Source organism: Acanthisitta chloris, unplaced genomic scaffold, assembly GCF_000695815.1.
Source record: "Acanthisitta chloris isolate BGI_N310 unplaced genomic scaffold, ASM69581v1 scaffold5009, whole genome shotgun sequence".
NCBI classification, from domain to species: Eukaryota; Metazoa; Chordata; class Aves; order Passeriformes; family Acanthisittidae; genus Acanthisitta; species Acanthisitta chloris.
In genome coordinates this window covers 19948-36642 of record NW_008692943.1, presented here as the reverse complement: position 1 = coordinate 36642, position 16695 = coordinate 19948, and the positions used below count along the sequence as shown (strand labels likewise).

The following is a 16695-nucleotide window of genomic DNA, read 5'->3' as shown; positions in this document are numbered from 1 at the left end:
TTTTAGCAGGTTCCTCCTTCTTTTGTGGTTTAGGCTTTGCTGCTGGCTTTTTGGCTTCAGTTGAAGGAATAGCTGTCTTCTTTGTTTCTTTAGGAACCTTTTTGATGTCCTTTTTGGCTTCTTTGTCTTCCTTCTTGATTTCCTTCTTCTCTTCCTTTTTACTTTCTTTTTTAGCTTCTTTTGATGAAGTTTCTTTCTTTATTTCCTTCTTAATTTCCTTCTTCTCTTCCTTTTTCACCTCTTTTTTAACATCTTTCTTGATCTCTTCTTTTTTTGGTTTTTCTTCTTTTTTGATGAGTGTTTTCTCCTCTCTTTTGGAAACCTCCTTCTTTGGTTTTTCTTTTTCCTCTTTCTTTTCTTCAGGTTTTGCTTTAACTTCCTTTTTTGCTGTCTTCTCCTTTGATACTTTTGGTTTGACATCTGTACTTAGTTTTTCAGAAGCATCATATTTTACTAATTGTTCTTCTTTACTGCCTATGTCTTTTCCCACAAATACAGGTTTGGTCTCTGCTTTTGCTGGTTTTTCTTTTTTAACTGGAACTTTTTCTTTGCTTTCCAGCTTCTGAGGCTTTTCTGGTACTGAACTAGGCTTCACAGGCTCTGGTGTTTCTTCCTTAGATTCCTTTCTGACAGGCTTACTTGGTAGTGTCTTTGCAGCAGGCTTGAGACTCTCCTTACTGTCTGTTCGTTGTTTCAATTTTGCTTGCTTCACAGCTGAACTGGCAATATTCCCGGTTAGGTCTTTTTGTGTTACCATTGGTTGTTTAAGGAAGTCTAAATGCTTGAGCTTTTCTAGTCCTTCTAGAATATTATATTGGGTGCTGTTCCCAGGAAACAGAACTCGGATTATTTTTTCTGCAGGATTAGCTGGATGCCACACAATGAGAGATGAGACGGAGGTGAAATAGGATAATGGAATGTCTAGTTCTTGGCCATTTGGTAGCAGGAATTCAGCTTTATCTTGGTTAGTACCACTCCACTGCTGCATAAAATATTGCATCTCTTTGCTATTTTTGACAGGATTAAGCACATACATCTCAAGTTTGCCAACTCCCATTTTCTGGAATAGAATAATGGGGTCAATGGTATTTCCTGTATTTCTGAAAAGAGGTTCTGGTTTCATAGACAATTTATTTAAATACTGGAGAGTAAAACAGGCTTCTTCTACACTTCTTTTTACTCTAAAATTCGGATCCAGGTTCTTCAGGTTCTCAGGTACATTAAGGAATACAACTCCTAAATCAGGTGAGATCAGATTTTTCATCCAGTCACTGTTGGTAGTAGACCCTTGGGACTGTTCTTCTTCTAGTTCAGCTATCTTTCGTTGAAGCATGCTATTGATTCCTGGCAGATTGTCATCTCCAATGTGAGTGAGCAGAATGGAATCTACTCTGTCCAAATGCCGGATAAGTTTCCAAAAACAAGATTTTCTTTCAGACCCTCCATTGATAAGCATATTGAATCCATTCACTGCGAACAATGCAGAGTCCCCTCTTCCCCCTGGGAAAATGTAACAGCAGGGTTTGGAGAGTTTCAAGAAACCTCCTGAGGTTGGTGGTTCCAAAATGTCAAAAGGTGATGGCACTTCTACTGATTCTGACAGATACTCTGTGAATTCAGAGAGTCCTTCCATTTCAGGCAATATAGAAGCTGAGTTGAGTTTAATGTTAATGAAGTCTTGAAGGTTGTGTCTGTCAAGGTTAGAATTTTTCCAATCCCCTTCCTCAGGGCAGAAAAGAGTCAGGCTGGCTTTGTTGGCAGGGTGTGTGGTGCTCAATAATTCGCCAATCTAGGGTTGTAAAACAAAAATACAAGAATGTTCAAGAACATAAATTCATTTTTTGTATGACAAAGTCAGAGCATAGTACTTCGTGGTAAGACAGATGAAACTTCTTTCATTTGCTTCTAGCCTATTGAGTACTCATCTTAGAAGCTAAAGTAACCTGTTACTACAATTAGTTTGCTGCTGTATTTTTTTAAACACAAAGGAGGATCTAACTCCTGGTCACTACTGCCCAAAGAACAACAGCACCCTTTACAAAAGGATGGTACAAACTTTTATATTGAGAGAGTATGAGGACTATGAGGCTAATGCAGCCTGAGCTACCAGTGTATCTCTACCACTGGCTCATGAGTCTCCGGGTTGCCCCAGTTCATACAGAAAAGCCAGCCAAATAGCTAAAGGACAAAGCATAACCTCTTATCAGGCAGAGTAACTGCCACACAAAGGAGGCCAGCATCTTCATAGGAGCAGTGGCCTTCCTTTCTCTTTCTCTCACGGGATAAATTCCACCACACCATCATTACCGCAGGTCTTTCTGCAGGCTGATTTCTGAAAAGCCACTACTGCTCCCAGATTACCAAGAGTGGTTGCAGGAAAGTTTATTGGAACAGTAACCACGACATGGTGGAACTCAGGATCCTTTATGGAAGAAGCAAAGCAATACGCAGGTCTGGAACCCTGAACTTCCAGAGCTAATTCTTACCTCTTCAAAGACCTGCTCAGAGGAATTCCATGGTTTAGGGCTCTAGAAAATAAGTGGATCCAAGAGAGCTGGTCAATATTCAAGCATCGCTTCCTCCAAACTCAAGACCAGTGTATCAGCATGAGCAAAAAATCAAGCAAAGGGAGCAAAAGACCTGCATAGATGAGCAGAGAGCTTCTAGCAAATCTCAGAAATTTATGGGATGTGGAAAAAGGGACAAGTCACATGGGAGGGCTATAGGAACATCATCCAAGTATGCAGGGATGAAACGAGGAAGGCCAAGGTCCACTTGGAATTGAGTTTGATATGGGGTCTCAAGGACAACAAGAAGGGCTTCTACAAGTAGATCAGAAGCAAAAGGAAGATTAGGGAAAACATGGGGCCACTGCTGAATCAAATGGGTGTCTGGTGATAGAAGACACAAAGAAGGCAGAACTACAGCATGCCGCCTTTGCCTCAGTCTCTACTGCTGAGGCTGGTCCTCAGGAATTCCATATCTTGCAGGTAAGAGAGGAAGATGGGAGCAAGGAAGACTTCCCCTTGGTTGTAGAAGGCTGGGTTAGAGATTGGCTAAAGGGTATTAACGCCCATAAATTCATGGGCCCTGATGGGACGTATCCATGGGTTGAGAGAGCTGGCAGATTTTGTTGCCAAGCCACTCTCCATCATCTTTGAAAAATCATGGAGAACAGTAGAGGTGCCTGAAGACTGCGGAAAAGCCAATGTTACTCCTGTCTTCAAAAGGGCAAGTATGAGGACCCGCCAGTCAGCCTCACCTCCATCCCTGGAAAGGTGATGGTACAGATCATTTTGGAGGTCATGACTAAGAATGTGAAAGAAAAGGTCACCAGGAGTAGTCAGCATGGATTCACCAAGGGAAAATAATTCCTGACCAATCTTCTTTGATGGCAAGGCAGGATGGGTTGACAAGGGGAGAGCAGTGGATGTTGTCTACCTTGACTTCAGCAAGGCTTTTGACACTGTCTCCCATAACATCCTCACAGATGTAAGCTCAAGAAATGTGTGTTAGATGGATGGACAGTGAGATGGATCAAGCACTGGATGAATGGCAGAACTCAGAGGGTTGTGATCAGCAGAGCAGAATCCAGCAAGAGGCCTGTAGTCAGTGGCATTTCCCACGGATCAATACTGGGTCCAGTATTACTGAACTTGTTTATTAACAACCTGGATGAAGGAATAGAATGCACCCTGTCTGAATGCACAAGTCTGATAATGATACGAAACTGGGGGAAGTGGCAGATACACCTGATGACTGTGCTCTATTCAGTGAGACCTTGATAGGCCGGAGAGTTGGGTGGAAAGAAATCTAATGCAGTTCAACAAAAGCAAGTGTAGGGTCCTGCACCTGAGGAGGAATAACACTGAGTACCACTACAAGTCGGGGGCTGACCTATTAGAGACCAGCTCTGTGAAGAAGGACCTGAGAGTCTTGGTGGATGATGATTTGACAATGACCCAGCAGTGTGTTCTTGTGGCCAGGTGGGCCAGTAGTATCATGCAGTGCACCCAGAAAAGTGTGAGCAGCAGGTTAACAGAGGTGATCTTCCCACTCTACTTGGCTCTAGTAAGGCCACATCAGGAGTACTGTATCGATTAGAGACCAGCTCTGTGAAGAAGGACCTGAGAGTCTTGGTGGATGATGATTTGACAATGACCCAGCAGTGTGTTCTTGTGGCCAGGTGGGCCAGTAGTATCATGCAGTGCACCCAGAAAAGTGTGAGCAGCAGGTTAACAGAGGTGATCTTCCCACTCTACTTGGCTCTAGTAAGGCCACATCAGGAGTACTGTATCGAGTTCTGGTCTCCACAGTTCAAGAAAGACACTACTGGAGAGGAGAGGGTCCAGCAGAGGGCCACAAAGGTGATTAGGGGTCTGTCTTACGAGGAAAGACTGAAGGAGATGGGTCTGTTTGGTCTAGAGAAGAGAAAGAGCACCACAAAGAGGATTTGGAGTATGGTGCACTTCTGTTATAAGGAGAAGCTGTGGGAGCTGGGCCTATTTAGTCTAGAGCAGAGAAGAGTGAGAGGAGACTTCACCAGTATTGTGGAGGGCCAGTATGTCTTGTCTCAAACATTCTGACTGTTATGACAGGAAAGATGTGATTGGAAGAGAGGGTCCTGCAGAGGTAGGGCAGTGCTATCCTAAGCCACCTTCCTGCTTCACATGGAGACTCCTGCTCAATTTCCCCTGTGCCCCCACCAACTCACTTCCTAGAGGGAGGGCTCAAAGGACTGGCTATGAACAAAAAGGCTCAAAAAATCTAGTTTAAGTAAGAGGTGCGCACTAGGTTAACTATAAAAGGAAGCAGATTGGGCCCCCTCGTTCTCCTTTTCCTTTCTTTGTCTTTCACTCTCATAGTTTGACCCAGCTCTGGACCATCCACATGTTAGGACCAATGAGGGATCGAATGACTGGTGATACTCTTTGTTCTCTCTCTCCCTCTTCTGTCTTTATTTCTCACTCCCCTTGCTTAGCCTGGGCAAAGCACAGCTATCATACTTTACTTTATACTCTGTACTGAACCTTGTTATGGGAATGGGGAGCTTGTTGATGTGTGTTGTGGCTCATCAGCCAGGATCTTTGAAAAGTAGTGTGTTAGGGCTTGTGAGCCAGCACCTTCAATTACTAGTCTTCTATCTTCCTCTTCTCAAAATGTATTGTAAGCCAGACCAAAAAGCATCTAGTCAATACTTTGCTAAGTACTTTGTTCAATGCCTTGTTAAGTGCTTTGTTCTGTCTGGATGCCTTAAAGCTCACTAAGTTAATGTTTGCCAAGTGCCTTAATTCTACCCAAGTGATTTAAAGTTTGCAAGTAAAAAGTTCTTATTGAAGGTCCTGAGAATTTTGTTGTTTCTCCTGCACACTGCCCAGAGTAACTCAAATTACCTTCTCCTAAACCCCCTGCATGGGCCAGGGCATTATAAGCACATACAAATATCTCAAAGGCAGGTGTCAAGAGGATGGTGCCAGACTCCTGTAGTGCCCAGTGATGGGACAAGAAGTAGTGGCCATGAACTAAAACACAGGAAGTTTCATCTCAACATAAGGAAGAACTTCTTCACATTGAGTGTGGCACAGCACTGGAACAGGCTGCCCAGGGAAGTTATGGAGTCTCCCTCCCTGGAGACATTCAAAACCCACTTGCACACATTCCTGTGTCACTTGCTCTAGGTGACCCTACCTTGGCAGAGGCACTGAACTAGATGATCTCCAGAGATGCCTTCCAACCCTAGCTGTTCTTTGATTAAGAAATGAGTTATTGTTTCAGAAATGGAAACAGCCACAAATTTTTGGCCCCTCACTCCATGAAAGACTTTGATGTGCTGGAGCATGTTCAGGGAAGGGCAATGAAGCTGGTTAAGGGTCTGGACCACAAGTCTGATGAGAAGGGGCTGAGGGACCTGGGCTTGTTTAATCTGGAGAAAAGGAGGCTCAGGAGTGACCTTACTGCTCTCTACAACTACCTCAAAGGAGCTTGTAGACAGGTGGGTGTTGGTCTCTTCTCCCAAGTAACAAGTGACATGATGAGAGGAAATGGCCTGCACTAGGGGAAGTTTGATTGGCTTTTAGGGAAAACTTCTTCCCCAAATGCGTTTTCAAACACTGGACCAGGCTGTCCAGCAAAGTGGTGGAGCCATCGTCCCTGGAGAGATTTAATGACATGTAGATGTGGTGCTTGGGGACATGATTTAGTGGTGGACTTGTCAGTGTTGGCTTAATGGTTGAACTTGATGATCTTAGAGGTCTTTTCCAACTCAAACAATTCTGTGAATTCGTCTTTTCCAACCTGAAGAATGATATGAATCTATGATTCTAAGTTTTATATTTTTGAAATTATACTGGGCTAAAAAAATGACCCAGAAAAAAAATTAGGGTTAAAAATGCTTTTGTCACTATAGTGATTTAAACTCACGGACTTGATTTGAAATCTAGAGTAACTTCATTAATTTTGACAGTATTTGTTAACAGGCTAGTACCAAACCCAACTGCTGCAATAAAGGCACAGAAAGTAAGAATTTCTATGCCACAGCAGAAAAGCTGTTGTTCTACTTCAGTCTGAACTAAAAAACAGTATTTGAGTGTCCCAGATATGTAGACAAACATGAAAGAGTATGACATGTCTTATAGCTTCTCCCAGTACACAGATACTTTCATTTGACTTGTTTTTAACTGACAATTCAGTTAAATGTAGCTCATTTCTGTTCTATTTGGTTTTAACAAACAAATCACCAAATGAAGCAAATTTTTCCTTTAAAGGAGTAAGTCAGATATAAAATATCAGTGGAAAACATGCCAGAACATCATCATGCAAAATGCTATACCCTTCTTCATACAAACTCAATTGTCAGTTCGAGCTTTAAGAACAGCTTTCATAAGGATGATATAGATAATACTACAGCTGAATAATTTTAAATTCTTCACCACAAGCTGTATCAACAGAAGAAATGACTATATAAAAGATTAATGATGTTTGATTGCATTAGATCTCTTTGGGCCTCTCTGTGTGTAGGTCTCACTTCCTTTCCTTGTGTTACATAACTTATTTTTCAGCATTTACCAAAAATAGAACTCGACAAAGATGCAGTGGCTGTTATAAAAAAAACAGTCCAGGTAATAGCTAAATAAAGCTTGAAGTCCAACCATAAACCTGGCACTGCCAAGTCAACCAGGATCAGGACAGCATGGGAATTCTTTCATCTGATCACTACTTAGAAAATCACTAACCACCTTTTTCTAGAACTTTTTAATCTTATTTTTCTCCAAATTTTAAAAATAATGTCGCATACACAAACTGCAGGATGGCAAATGCCAGCTTTCTTTGGTTTCCTGAAAACTTGTAAAAACAGCGAGACGCCGTGGATTCAGAAACAACAGGCTGGAAGCCAACACTTGCCAAGGGTCATGCTGGCTGGCTGGTGAGCACACTGCCAGCAGCAGAGATGAGCCAACTGAGCTGTACATAGCCCACAGGAGTATGCCCTGCACACCCACTACAGCAGCAATCCCTCAGCAGCTGTAATGCATCGCCAACCCCTTTCCAACCAACAATGTTGTTTCCTAATGGTAATAGGAGCATTTGTCCCTCAGTTTGCCTGTAGTCATAAAGTAATTATGTGTTGCAATTATGTGTCGCTAATTAGCCAGAGATGTAAGGAGCTTGGGTTTGCAATTCCATAGAAAAGTAACTCTGAGAAGTGCCAGTGAGTTATAGGTGTCATGCATGTTTCAGAGAGCAGGATTCCAGCTCTTTTCCCAGCCTACAACCATATGCTGAACAAAGAGGCTTTGAGGATAGATTACATGGATACTGTAAGGTCACACTGGAGCTCATGCAAACTTTACTTTTTCAGTGCTGAACTTTCAAATCTCAGTCCACTGACATGCTCCTAATTAGTACTGGAACTAAATTCCTAGGGATGCAGCCATACAGTTTATTTAAATATATACTTTACACAGCAGTCAAATTAAGTGTGACAACTTGTTTACTATGGGTTCCTGCCCTATGGGAGCTTTCAGACACAGTACATTAAGGAAGACAGCAAAATAACAAGTCATGAAACAAACTGCATTAAATACTGGTATGCTTCATGCTTATCTTTTTGGTATGTAAAAATCACAAGTTTTACAGATTGACTGGCCAAAGTTTAAACGCTACTATAAAGAAATAAAGCAGATAAACGGTGCAAAAAAATACAGCTATTCTAACAGCCACCTTGTGTCTTATTAATGTCAGCTATTATTTAGCTGCCACCAGGTAAGAAACCAGTGTCAAGTTCAAGTTGACTGCTTTGTATGTGTGTCTTGGATAAACAACCTGTATATTTTAAATCCAGTACTGTTGATTCCCATTGTCAAAAGCTTCCTTGATTTTCTCTTTCTGGAAGTCACCTTTTAATATCCCAAACTAAAATTTAATTCAGTTGTTAAGCAATTTACATGAAATCTGAAGTAAAATAAATACATGTTTTGAAATAAAGCCTCTAACAGAAAGCCATATTTAGTCTTCTAGAAACCTCAGCCATCACATGACAGTGTACAGAAGGCACTTTTCTAAACATACCTCTTGATCTGTGAAGATCTCAATGAAGTTCTGGAAGGAGAAGGATCCTGACTGAAGAATGAGTTCTCCTGTGTTTTCAAAGCATTGTCCAGTTAGAACAAGGAGCTTGTGCCTTGCAGCATCTGTGATCATTAAGCGAACCTAGAATAAAGGAGAGAAATACAACAATAATGGGAGTGAGCACCTGTTTCTATATTCCAAAGAGTACATACAAGTTATCTCTCCTAATTTAAAACCAATGTCTGGACAAGGACTGTCAAAACATTATCAAGTTATTTACAAAAGACAAAGAAAGGTGAAAAAGGGGAAATAGGAGGGACAAGAATCAATTAGAAAGAAGGTCTGAAGAATAAACCAAACTAATGACATAGAAAAAAGAGCAAGCAAGAGAATGAAATTTGAATGCAAAATTATTTTTTTTTAAAACTAACATATTCATTGTATAACTCTGGTGTATTTTAATAGCATTGTATCAGGACAACTCTGGTAGACTATTTAAAATTAGATACTCGTTACTTTACTCAACCTTCACTACAACTACTAATCATTCCTGTTTACCACCCCCAAAGGGGAGATTCACTTGCATGCTAAGAGAAATCCATATATTCAGTATACTTCTGCTGGCTGAATTTACAACTTAAATTGAATAAATATTTTGCTAAGACTTTAAAAGAGTTATTGAACACTGAAAAATCAATTCAGCCTATGGTAAGGTATGAATTTCAAGTGCACTAATTCCTCTGTTAAGGAGGAATTAAGTCAAACCACAATAGTGATTCCAGAACAAGGCTATCTACATATTAAACTAAAGGAGCAAATGAGCAGAGTCCATCTGGGACAACTCCACATGATATTGCATCCAAGTTTCATCTCCATGGAGATGACATAATCACCTCAGCTCCCCCAGTAAGCTATTCTTTCAAATTTTTCTATTGATTGTTAAGCAATCTCTTGTTCTATATACCACCTGCTAATGCCTGGGAAGCTGAGCCAGGAAGGCTTAACCTAAATCTCACTAGACAACTCATGTTTTCAGTACAAGTAGAAAGGAGACATTGGGGAGTATGCATCTGAAAGAAGATTCTAACTCTACCACATTTTCATTGTAATTTAATTAAATAAGTGATCCTATGCCAAAAGTTCCTTTAATTAAATGTAGGACTAATGCTGGTCTGTCACTAATTACACTAAATAATGACAAATTCAGAAATATCCTTGATGGATTGAGTGTATTTCTATTTCAGACAAAAATATAGGTAAGTGCAGCCTATGCACTGGTGTGCATTGCTCAAATTTTCTCTGTTTCAGCTGTATTAAAACCGTATCAGAAGTGGCTTCTCTTCCACGTCTTCTATTACTGCTGGCAGCAGTACTCATAAGTCTGACAACTTTTGTGTGAACTCACCAGGTTTTCCAGTAGCATAACTATTTCCTGACTTGTGAATCACTGATACGTGACTTTCATATAATTCCCCTTCAACCTATTTTATTAACTGACGATAAAGTACATTCTGCAGAGCTAGAAACTATGGCAAGGAGAAAAGTAAATAAATGACAGATTACAGAGAATGATGTATGATACACATGGAAGACCTTCAAGGAACATAAAAATTCTGTGTCTGGGTACGAACAGGGCTTACTGAAGGAAATTTATCTCCTGTGATCAAGAACACGCAGTTTCAGAAAAAATACTGTAAGGTGATGATTCTGTTCAGTTTAATCTTTCTTTGAGGTCCAAAATTGTTTGAAGGAAGTGCACAGCAAGATGTAGGTTCAGTCAAAATGGAGGTAAAGACAGAGTGTGAACAGAGAAAGGCACATCAGCAGATCAGCCATCTCCCAGACCTCTGGTACAGTCACAGGAGTATTAAAGCAACAGAACAGGGACTTCCTAAGAAGGAATTAACTGTTCATGGGAGTTTCAGAAACTTGTTTTCCTTGGGAAACTACAATCTCTCTTCATTTGGGGTTCTCTCTTCTGGGAGGTATTTTGGCATTTGACAGAACATGACAGAAGCTTTGGGCACAACCATGGACTACCACCAGATAGGGCTATTACCAGCCAGATTAGCAGGAACATCATATTTCTTTTTTGTCTGGTTGGTTGGTTTTGTTTGGTTGGGTTTTTGGTTTTGGTTGGTTGGTTTGGGATTTTTTTTCTGAATTAACAGATTCAAGTTCCTCTTCTGGTGAAGTCAGAGCTCCAAGGCGTATCACTGTCTCCCCTGCAACAACCTGGGTATTTCTTGATATATGAAAATAAGTCTTCTATTTGCCATAATGTGCACAGCATGTCTACTCCAGCTTCTGATCTAATTCTCCCACCTCTTTCATATTATTTCTTCTGGACTGTGTCCAGTCAACCTTACTTAGCCAGCCAAGTTAAATCTCAGCTTGTAGCTTCTGTCTGTGACCAGTTTGATAAGATGGAAGCAAAGAAAAGACTGTCTCCCAGAGTGTCTAGTGAGATGAAATTAACGTAGCCAAACACCTTCCAGAGCCAAAGGAGTAATGCCAGGATTCAGAAGTCATTAGTGGGCCTCAGATCATGTTCTTCCATGTGGTCATCCATCAAAGGTATGACAAGCACAAGCAACAGAAACATAATTTCCCTTTTTCTGGTAGTTTTTTTGGCTCTTCTACCCCTCCACAAACACAGACACACTATAACTTTTTACTTTTGAGTGAATGTATTTAGAGCTGCTACCCACGTAACCCCCTCATCACTACCAAGCACCTTGAATGCCATGTAAGAGATTTTCCTGCACTGGTTTATAGTGAATGAGCTGTCATTAACAAAGCTGGCTTTTAAACTTTTGCAACTTCAGAAATTTCATTTGTTTCAGAGTCCTTTTTTCTGTTTGTGTTTAATAGCACTTAAAGTTGGTAAAAAAATACATTTTTCACCTGTACTACAAACAGAGGTGATTCATTCCCCAACAGAAATGGTACTGTGGCAGTGCTACCCAACACTGGCCAGCAATGCATTACCCCTATTATTTCAACCTTCAGTCTCACTAGCTAAATGTATCAAATTTGTCTTTGAGATACACAATCAGTTCTGTGACTCTACTGAGTTCATGAGGAATTAGCAGTCCTCTTCTGGGCACTCTCCAGAGTCCATTACTCATGTCAGGTGCTTTTTGCTGCTCAGATCAACTCAGAGTCACCACCACACAGCTGGTAATTCCTCTCAAAGACCCAAATTTGTCCCAAGGCACCTTTCAGGCACTTTCTTCATATGTAAAATAGGCATCCAGAGCTACCGGACAATGGAGGAGCAGAAGACAAGCAGATGCAGTTTCACACCAGCTGCCTCCACTGCATCAAAAAGAAAATTTGGTGCATTATGAGGAAAAGAATGCTGGGATTGGAGCTGTGTTCTGTCCTATGCATCTGACAATTTGTCAGGAGTCTGGGAAACCAGGGAGAAAATCAACAGATGACTGATGTTTTTCATATTTGTTCCTAATATGCCCTTTCATTTGCAGTGAGGACCTGCTCTTAGTCTGCTAAAATTTTCGAAGACAGTATTGGAGTTTGTCAGTCACTAAGCTGGAAGCAGTGAATGATGCTCCAAAATCATCTCAACTATGTCTGCTTCACTACTCTCATCATGTCCACTTAATGTAGCTTTCATGAAATGTCCAAAGTAGTATTTCTGACTTACCTCAGTACTAACTGCTTCATCTGAGGGATTGATGAGGACTACAGTTTCTAAGACATCACTTCTGTGGTGAAGAATCTTCTGACCTGAAAGCACAGAGAGAAATAAAAAATAATTTAAATTCAAACATCATGGTGTAAACCTGCACTTTCCATGAGTTTGTTGTATGTCTTGCTATGTGACAGCTCTCTGGTCACCCATAGCAGCACACACCAGCAACTGCTGCATTGCTCATCTCTTCAGAAACATCCATGGCAGGTGGTCCTGTGGGCCAGAAACACCACTCAGGAAAATACAAGGTAATAGAAACTAACTGGCAACAGCACCAGGTCCTGTCCTTTCCCCCTCGCTGGAGGAGTCCCCATAGTTCACTGTGGTCTCACAGAGCGAGTGCAGATAAGGGACTGAGTAACCATCATCAGCTGAGCATCTGCCCATGTATTGTTATTGACAAATCATGTGAAAACTGGGACCCAGCCTGCCAAAACCCCCCTTTCAGCCTTCCACTGGTTATCGATTAAGGTTGGGACGCTGTGAGAAGTTCCCTGTGGGGATGGTCGGACACTAGCTGTGCTGCCCTGCTTCACCTTCCTTCTGCATACAAAGAACATACAGCAAGTGATATCAGGCAGTAAGAGTAAACAGGTGTATAAATAACATCTAGATCCTGAATTTAAAAAGTCTGGGCAGGTATGGAGCAGCCTCACAGCCCACTGGCTTTCATACGTGGTCTGTCTCTGTATTTAATAGCTATATTCATCTGTCTGGGAATGGATGGCAGAAAAACACAACAGGACTGTTCATTTTTTTTTCTTATGTTAATTGGCAAGTTCTTATCAGGGTCTCTTTCTGTGAGAACTGCAGTGAGATTAATTAGCAGCTGTATTGTCATTCAGAAATCCAGACTGGCAATTAGTCTAAAAAAACCAGAAGAGCTGTCCTTTCCGAGCAAACTGCTTGGCTGCTTGGTAAAATATTAATCAATTGAAATAATTAATTGGGCTTAAAAGGGAGTACAAGGGACACAGAACAAGTCATCTAATTTCCCAACTTACAAAAACTCCTCTGTAGAGAGACATAATTTAGTAAGACTGAGGATGAGCAGGTTGAATGGAGCTCTGCATGTCTGAGAGCATCATGTGAGAGGATGGGCAGCCAGCTATTCCCACACTGCCTCCGCCTCGGGAGGGCTCTGTGCTGCGCCCCCGTCCCGCTGGCAGTGAGTCCCATCCACCCCAGTGATGCCCCTCCTCTGTGACCTGCCTGCAGCCCTCCTGCCTTCCTCCTCCTCACCCATCGAGCTCCCACTGTGCTGACTCTGTTGCTGTTACACTGGGGAATCTCTACAAGCATGCAAGCTTACAATCAGATGATAGAAAGTGAAAGAGAAGGAAAGTAAAAATAGCATTCTTAAGTAAAATGTGGGACAGTGTTGTAGTCTCTTTTGCATGACAGTGCCTAGAGATTTATGGATAATAACCTAGTTAGTTTGAAGACACCTAGTTTTCTAAACATATATTCTTTTTCTTATGCTTCCTTGAAAGAAGGAGACAGACTGTGTATTACAAAAGGAGAGTAGGGCAGGTGTCTCCCTCTGCAACATCTAGTTCTGGCATTACCCTTTGCAATTCAATTATTTTTATAGCTTTGCCTCCTTGCCTAACTGGAATGCACATGTAAAGCTACATTCAATAAAATATCCAGATGGCTCTGTTACTGCAGACTCCTTCAGAAGATGCTCTGTGATCTGATATTTTAGTTGTTCAGCAGATTTCCCTTAAAACAAGACATCAGGTGGCATTTATTCAATCTGGTCTGGTAAGGAAACAAAAGAAATCATCACCCTTTAGTTGACACAGAAATATCTCACTTAATAGTTGGTGACACATAGCACACACTTTGCTTCAGGCCAGACTAAGCCTCACATATGATTAGACATTAACACATTAAACACAGGTAGAAAAGAAATGGAATTAGCCACATGCAAAGTTAGACAAAGGTGCACAGTGTCCACCTGGCTCAAAGCACAGACTCTGGATTTCACTGAGGCTGCTTCAAGTCGTGTGTCTGTGTATCTGGGAGGAATTTGACCTGAGAAGTCAGAACTCCTGTTGACCAATACCAATGGTGGTTATTTACATCCTATGCTCCCATTGTCCAGACACCCAGCTCCAGTGGTTGCATGGGTTCATGGGCCTTGAGATTGATTTTCAGAGACAAACATGCTGGTCTGCACCATGTACACACTGCCTGTTCAGAGCTGCATGCGTGACTGCCTCCCTCTAACTCCTCAGCATCAACATGTGTTACTGCTTTTCATGCAGGGTGGGGACCTAGCAATAGCAGGGTGTGAGTCACTACAAGGACTCCCACCCCATGGAACACCTGGGATGTTTGCAGGTACTTGCTGGTATCAGTGACATGGTCCCACGTCACTGCTTGGGAAATAAAAAAATATATCTTTTAAAAAACTATTTACAATTTCATAAGACCAACACAGGCTTGCTGCCCAGGTTGATACCCTGAAATGCTCAGCTGGAATGAAGGCAGGTCTCCCATGAGAAGAGTTTTATCAGACAGAAATGAACTATCACAGCATGGGAGCAGAAAGCAGCAGCAGGATTTCACAAACTGGCAAGAGACGGTGACTTCCTAAGTTACAGATGGAGTGGGAGAATCTGAGATTTGTGTAGGAAATCTGGCATTGCTTTAACTCCACTCGATTCTTGCAGCCCATCTCTACACATCTGTGACATGTCAGAAGAAGAAAGAAAGAAATTTCCAAGCTGCACAGAAGTGATTTGATGGATAGATTTTACCTGCCTATAGTTTCTGGAAAGCAAGTCAAAGTCCTATCTAAAGACTTGCATAAATAATTAATGGTGTTTGGAAGAAATCTGCTTGTCTTTGATTTTATTAAGTAAAGCTTCGGATTAAAAACTGGTATGAGTAAAGAGTCTTGGCAGCTGTTTGATTTAGAATCAGAACAGACAGGAGAACAGCATGTGACAATTGCTCAAAGAGTCATTTCCACATGCATCATCCCAGTTCCTGCAGCCATAGGATCCTATTGCTCCCCTACTCAGCCAAATATCAATGACATTTATCATAGGATTACTGAGATGGGGATAGTGTCAGTAACATTTCCTATAGAAGTGACTGAACAGATTTCTTAACTTACACAGTTGATCTTTTCAAGCCCATCAAGCAGTGTGATCATGAGACCCACTTTTAACAGTGAGTACATTAAATTCTGTGCAAACACAAAATGCAAATGAATGGCAAGGGAAAAAAGCAAACCCTCCTTCAAGCCTTGTATAAGCAAGGATACTACTGACACACTTCATACTGGGCATGCCTGTGCAACCCCAGCCTGTGGGTGTGCATGCTGCAGGCAACAACCTACTCAACAGAGGGGTTCCCATCAGCTTCTCCTGCCACTCCAAGTGGGCATCAGCACTCACTCACTCTCCGTCAATGCCATTCCCACACAAAGTAAACACAGAGGAAGCAGGCAAATCTTTACTGTGATGATTCTTGGCAGAAAGAGCGAAGGGAGCATTCTCCCTGAAGGTGTATTCCTTCTCCCCAAAGATGATAACTATTTGACACCTGAGTTGGCATTCAAACACATCTCTCTGGCAACTTTAAACATCTTTTTCATTGTAAAGAACTTCAAAGCATCATTTCACTGCCAGAAGATATGACTGCTGTGTTACATCAGTCATCATGCTGGGTGGTATTAACAGATGGCACAGCTTGCAAGACTGGCTAATGAAACTTCCCACAAACCATGAATAAGTAATGAACTCTATACAGCTTGAGATGTTTGGTGCTCTGCACTCATAAGTAGCTCCAATTCCCAGGATCCCCACCTGCTACCCCAGACTTGTGGAGATGTTTCTGGACATTGAGGAGAGAAATATCCTCCAAAATGAACCATAAAGCATCTGTTTCTAGAGTTCTTTCTTAAACTCTGAGAAGACGTTCTTAGCAGACAAATATACTCACTGAGGAAAAGGTATTTTCCCAACAGGTATACACTGCATTTGAGAAGCAACAACATGCAAACATTTCTGGGTATAGATGGCAGGAAAGGTTTATTGTATTTTAAATCCTACTCAGGACAATAGTCTGTTTACTGACGTCCACATATAGTAATGCCTTAAAAGATTTAGACCTCCTTGTGCCTGTACATCCATGGTAAGCAAGAGCTGGATGACTCAAAAATACTACCAGCTCTATATTTTCATACACATATGGGGGACTTGGAGGAGAGGTGAAGAAAGAGAGAAAGGGTTTTACACTCTATTTCTAGGCACCCAAGAGCTAAAGGTCAAGGCATGGGTAAATCAGACACTCTAATTTACATTTAATTACTTTAGTAGAAGAAAACACACCTTTAGCAAAAAAATAAATAATAGCCTGTGGAACACAAAACAGGTCTTCACCAGTGAACA

At 41.5% G+C, this 16695-nt stretch overlaps 1 protein-coding gene across 1 annotated transcript; it reads right to left on the bottom strand.

The window, feature by feature from the left end:
* Window positions 1–7: 7 nt before the first annotated feature.
* On the bottom strand, window positions 8–12321 carry LOC103809981 (microtubule-associated protein 1B-like; the record flags this gene model as incomplete). The annotated part of the gene is given in 5 exon segments (XM_009082859.1): window positions 8–576; window positions 579–634; window positions 636–1789; window positions 8569–8709; window positions 12239–12321. Coding segments are annotated over 5 exon segments (2003 nt in total), but the record flags the coding sequence as incomplete, so codon positions are not given.
* Between the last annotated feature and the right edge of the window lie 4374 nt (window positions 12322–16695).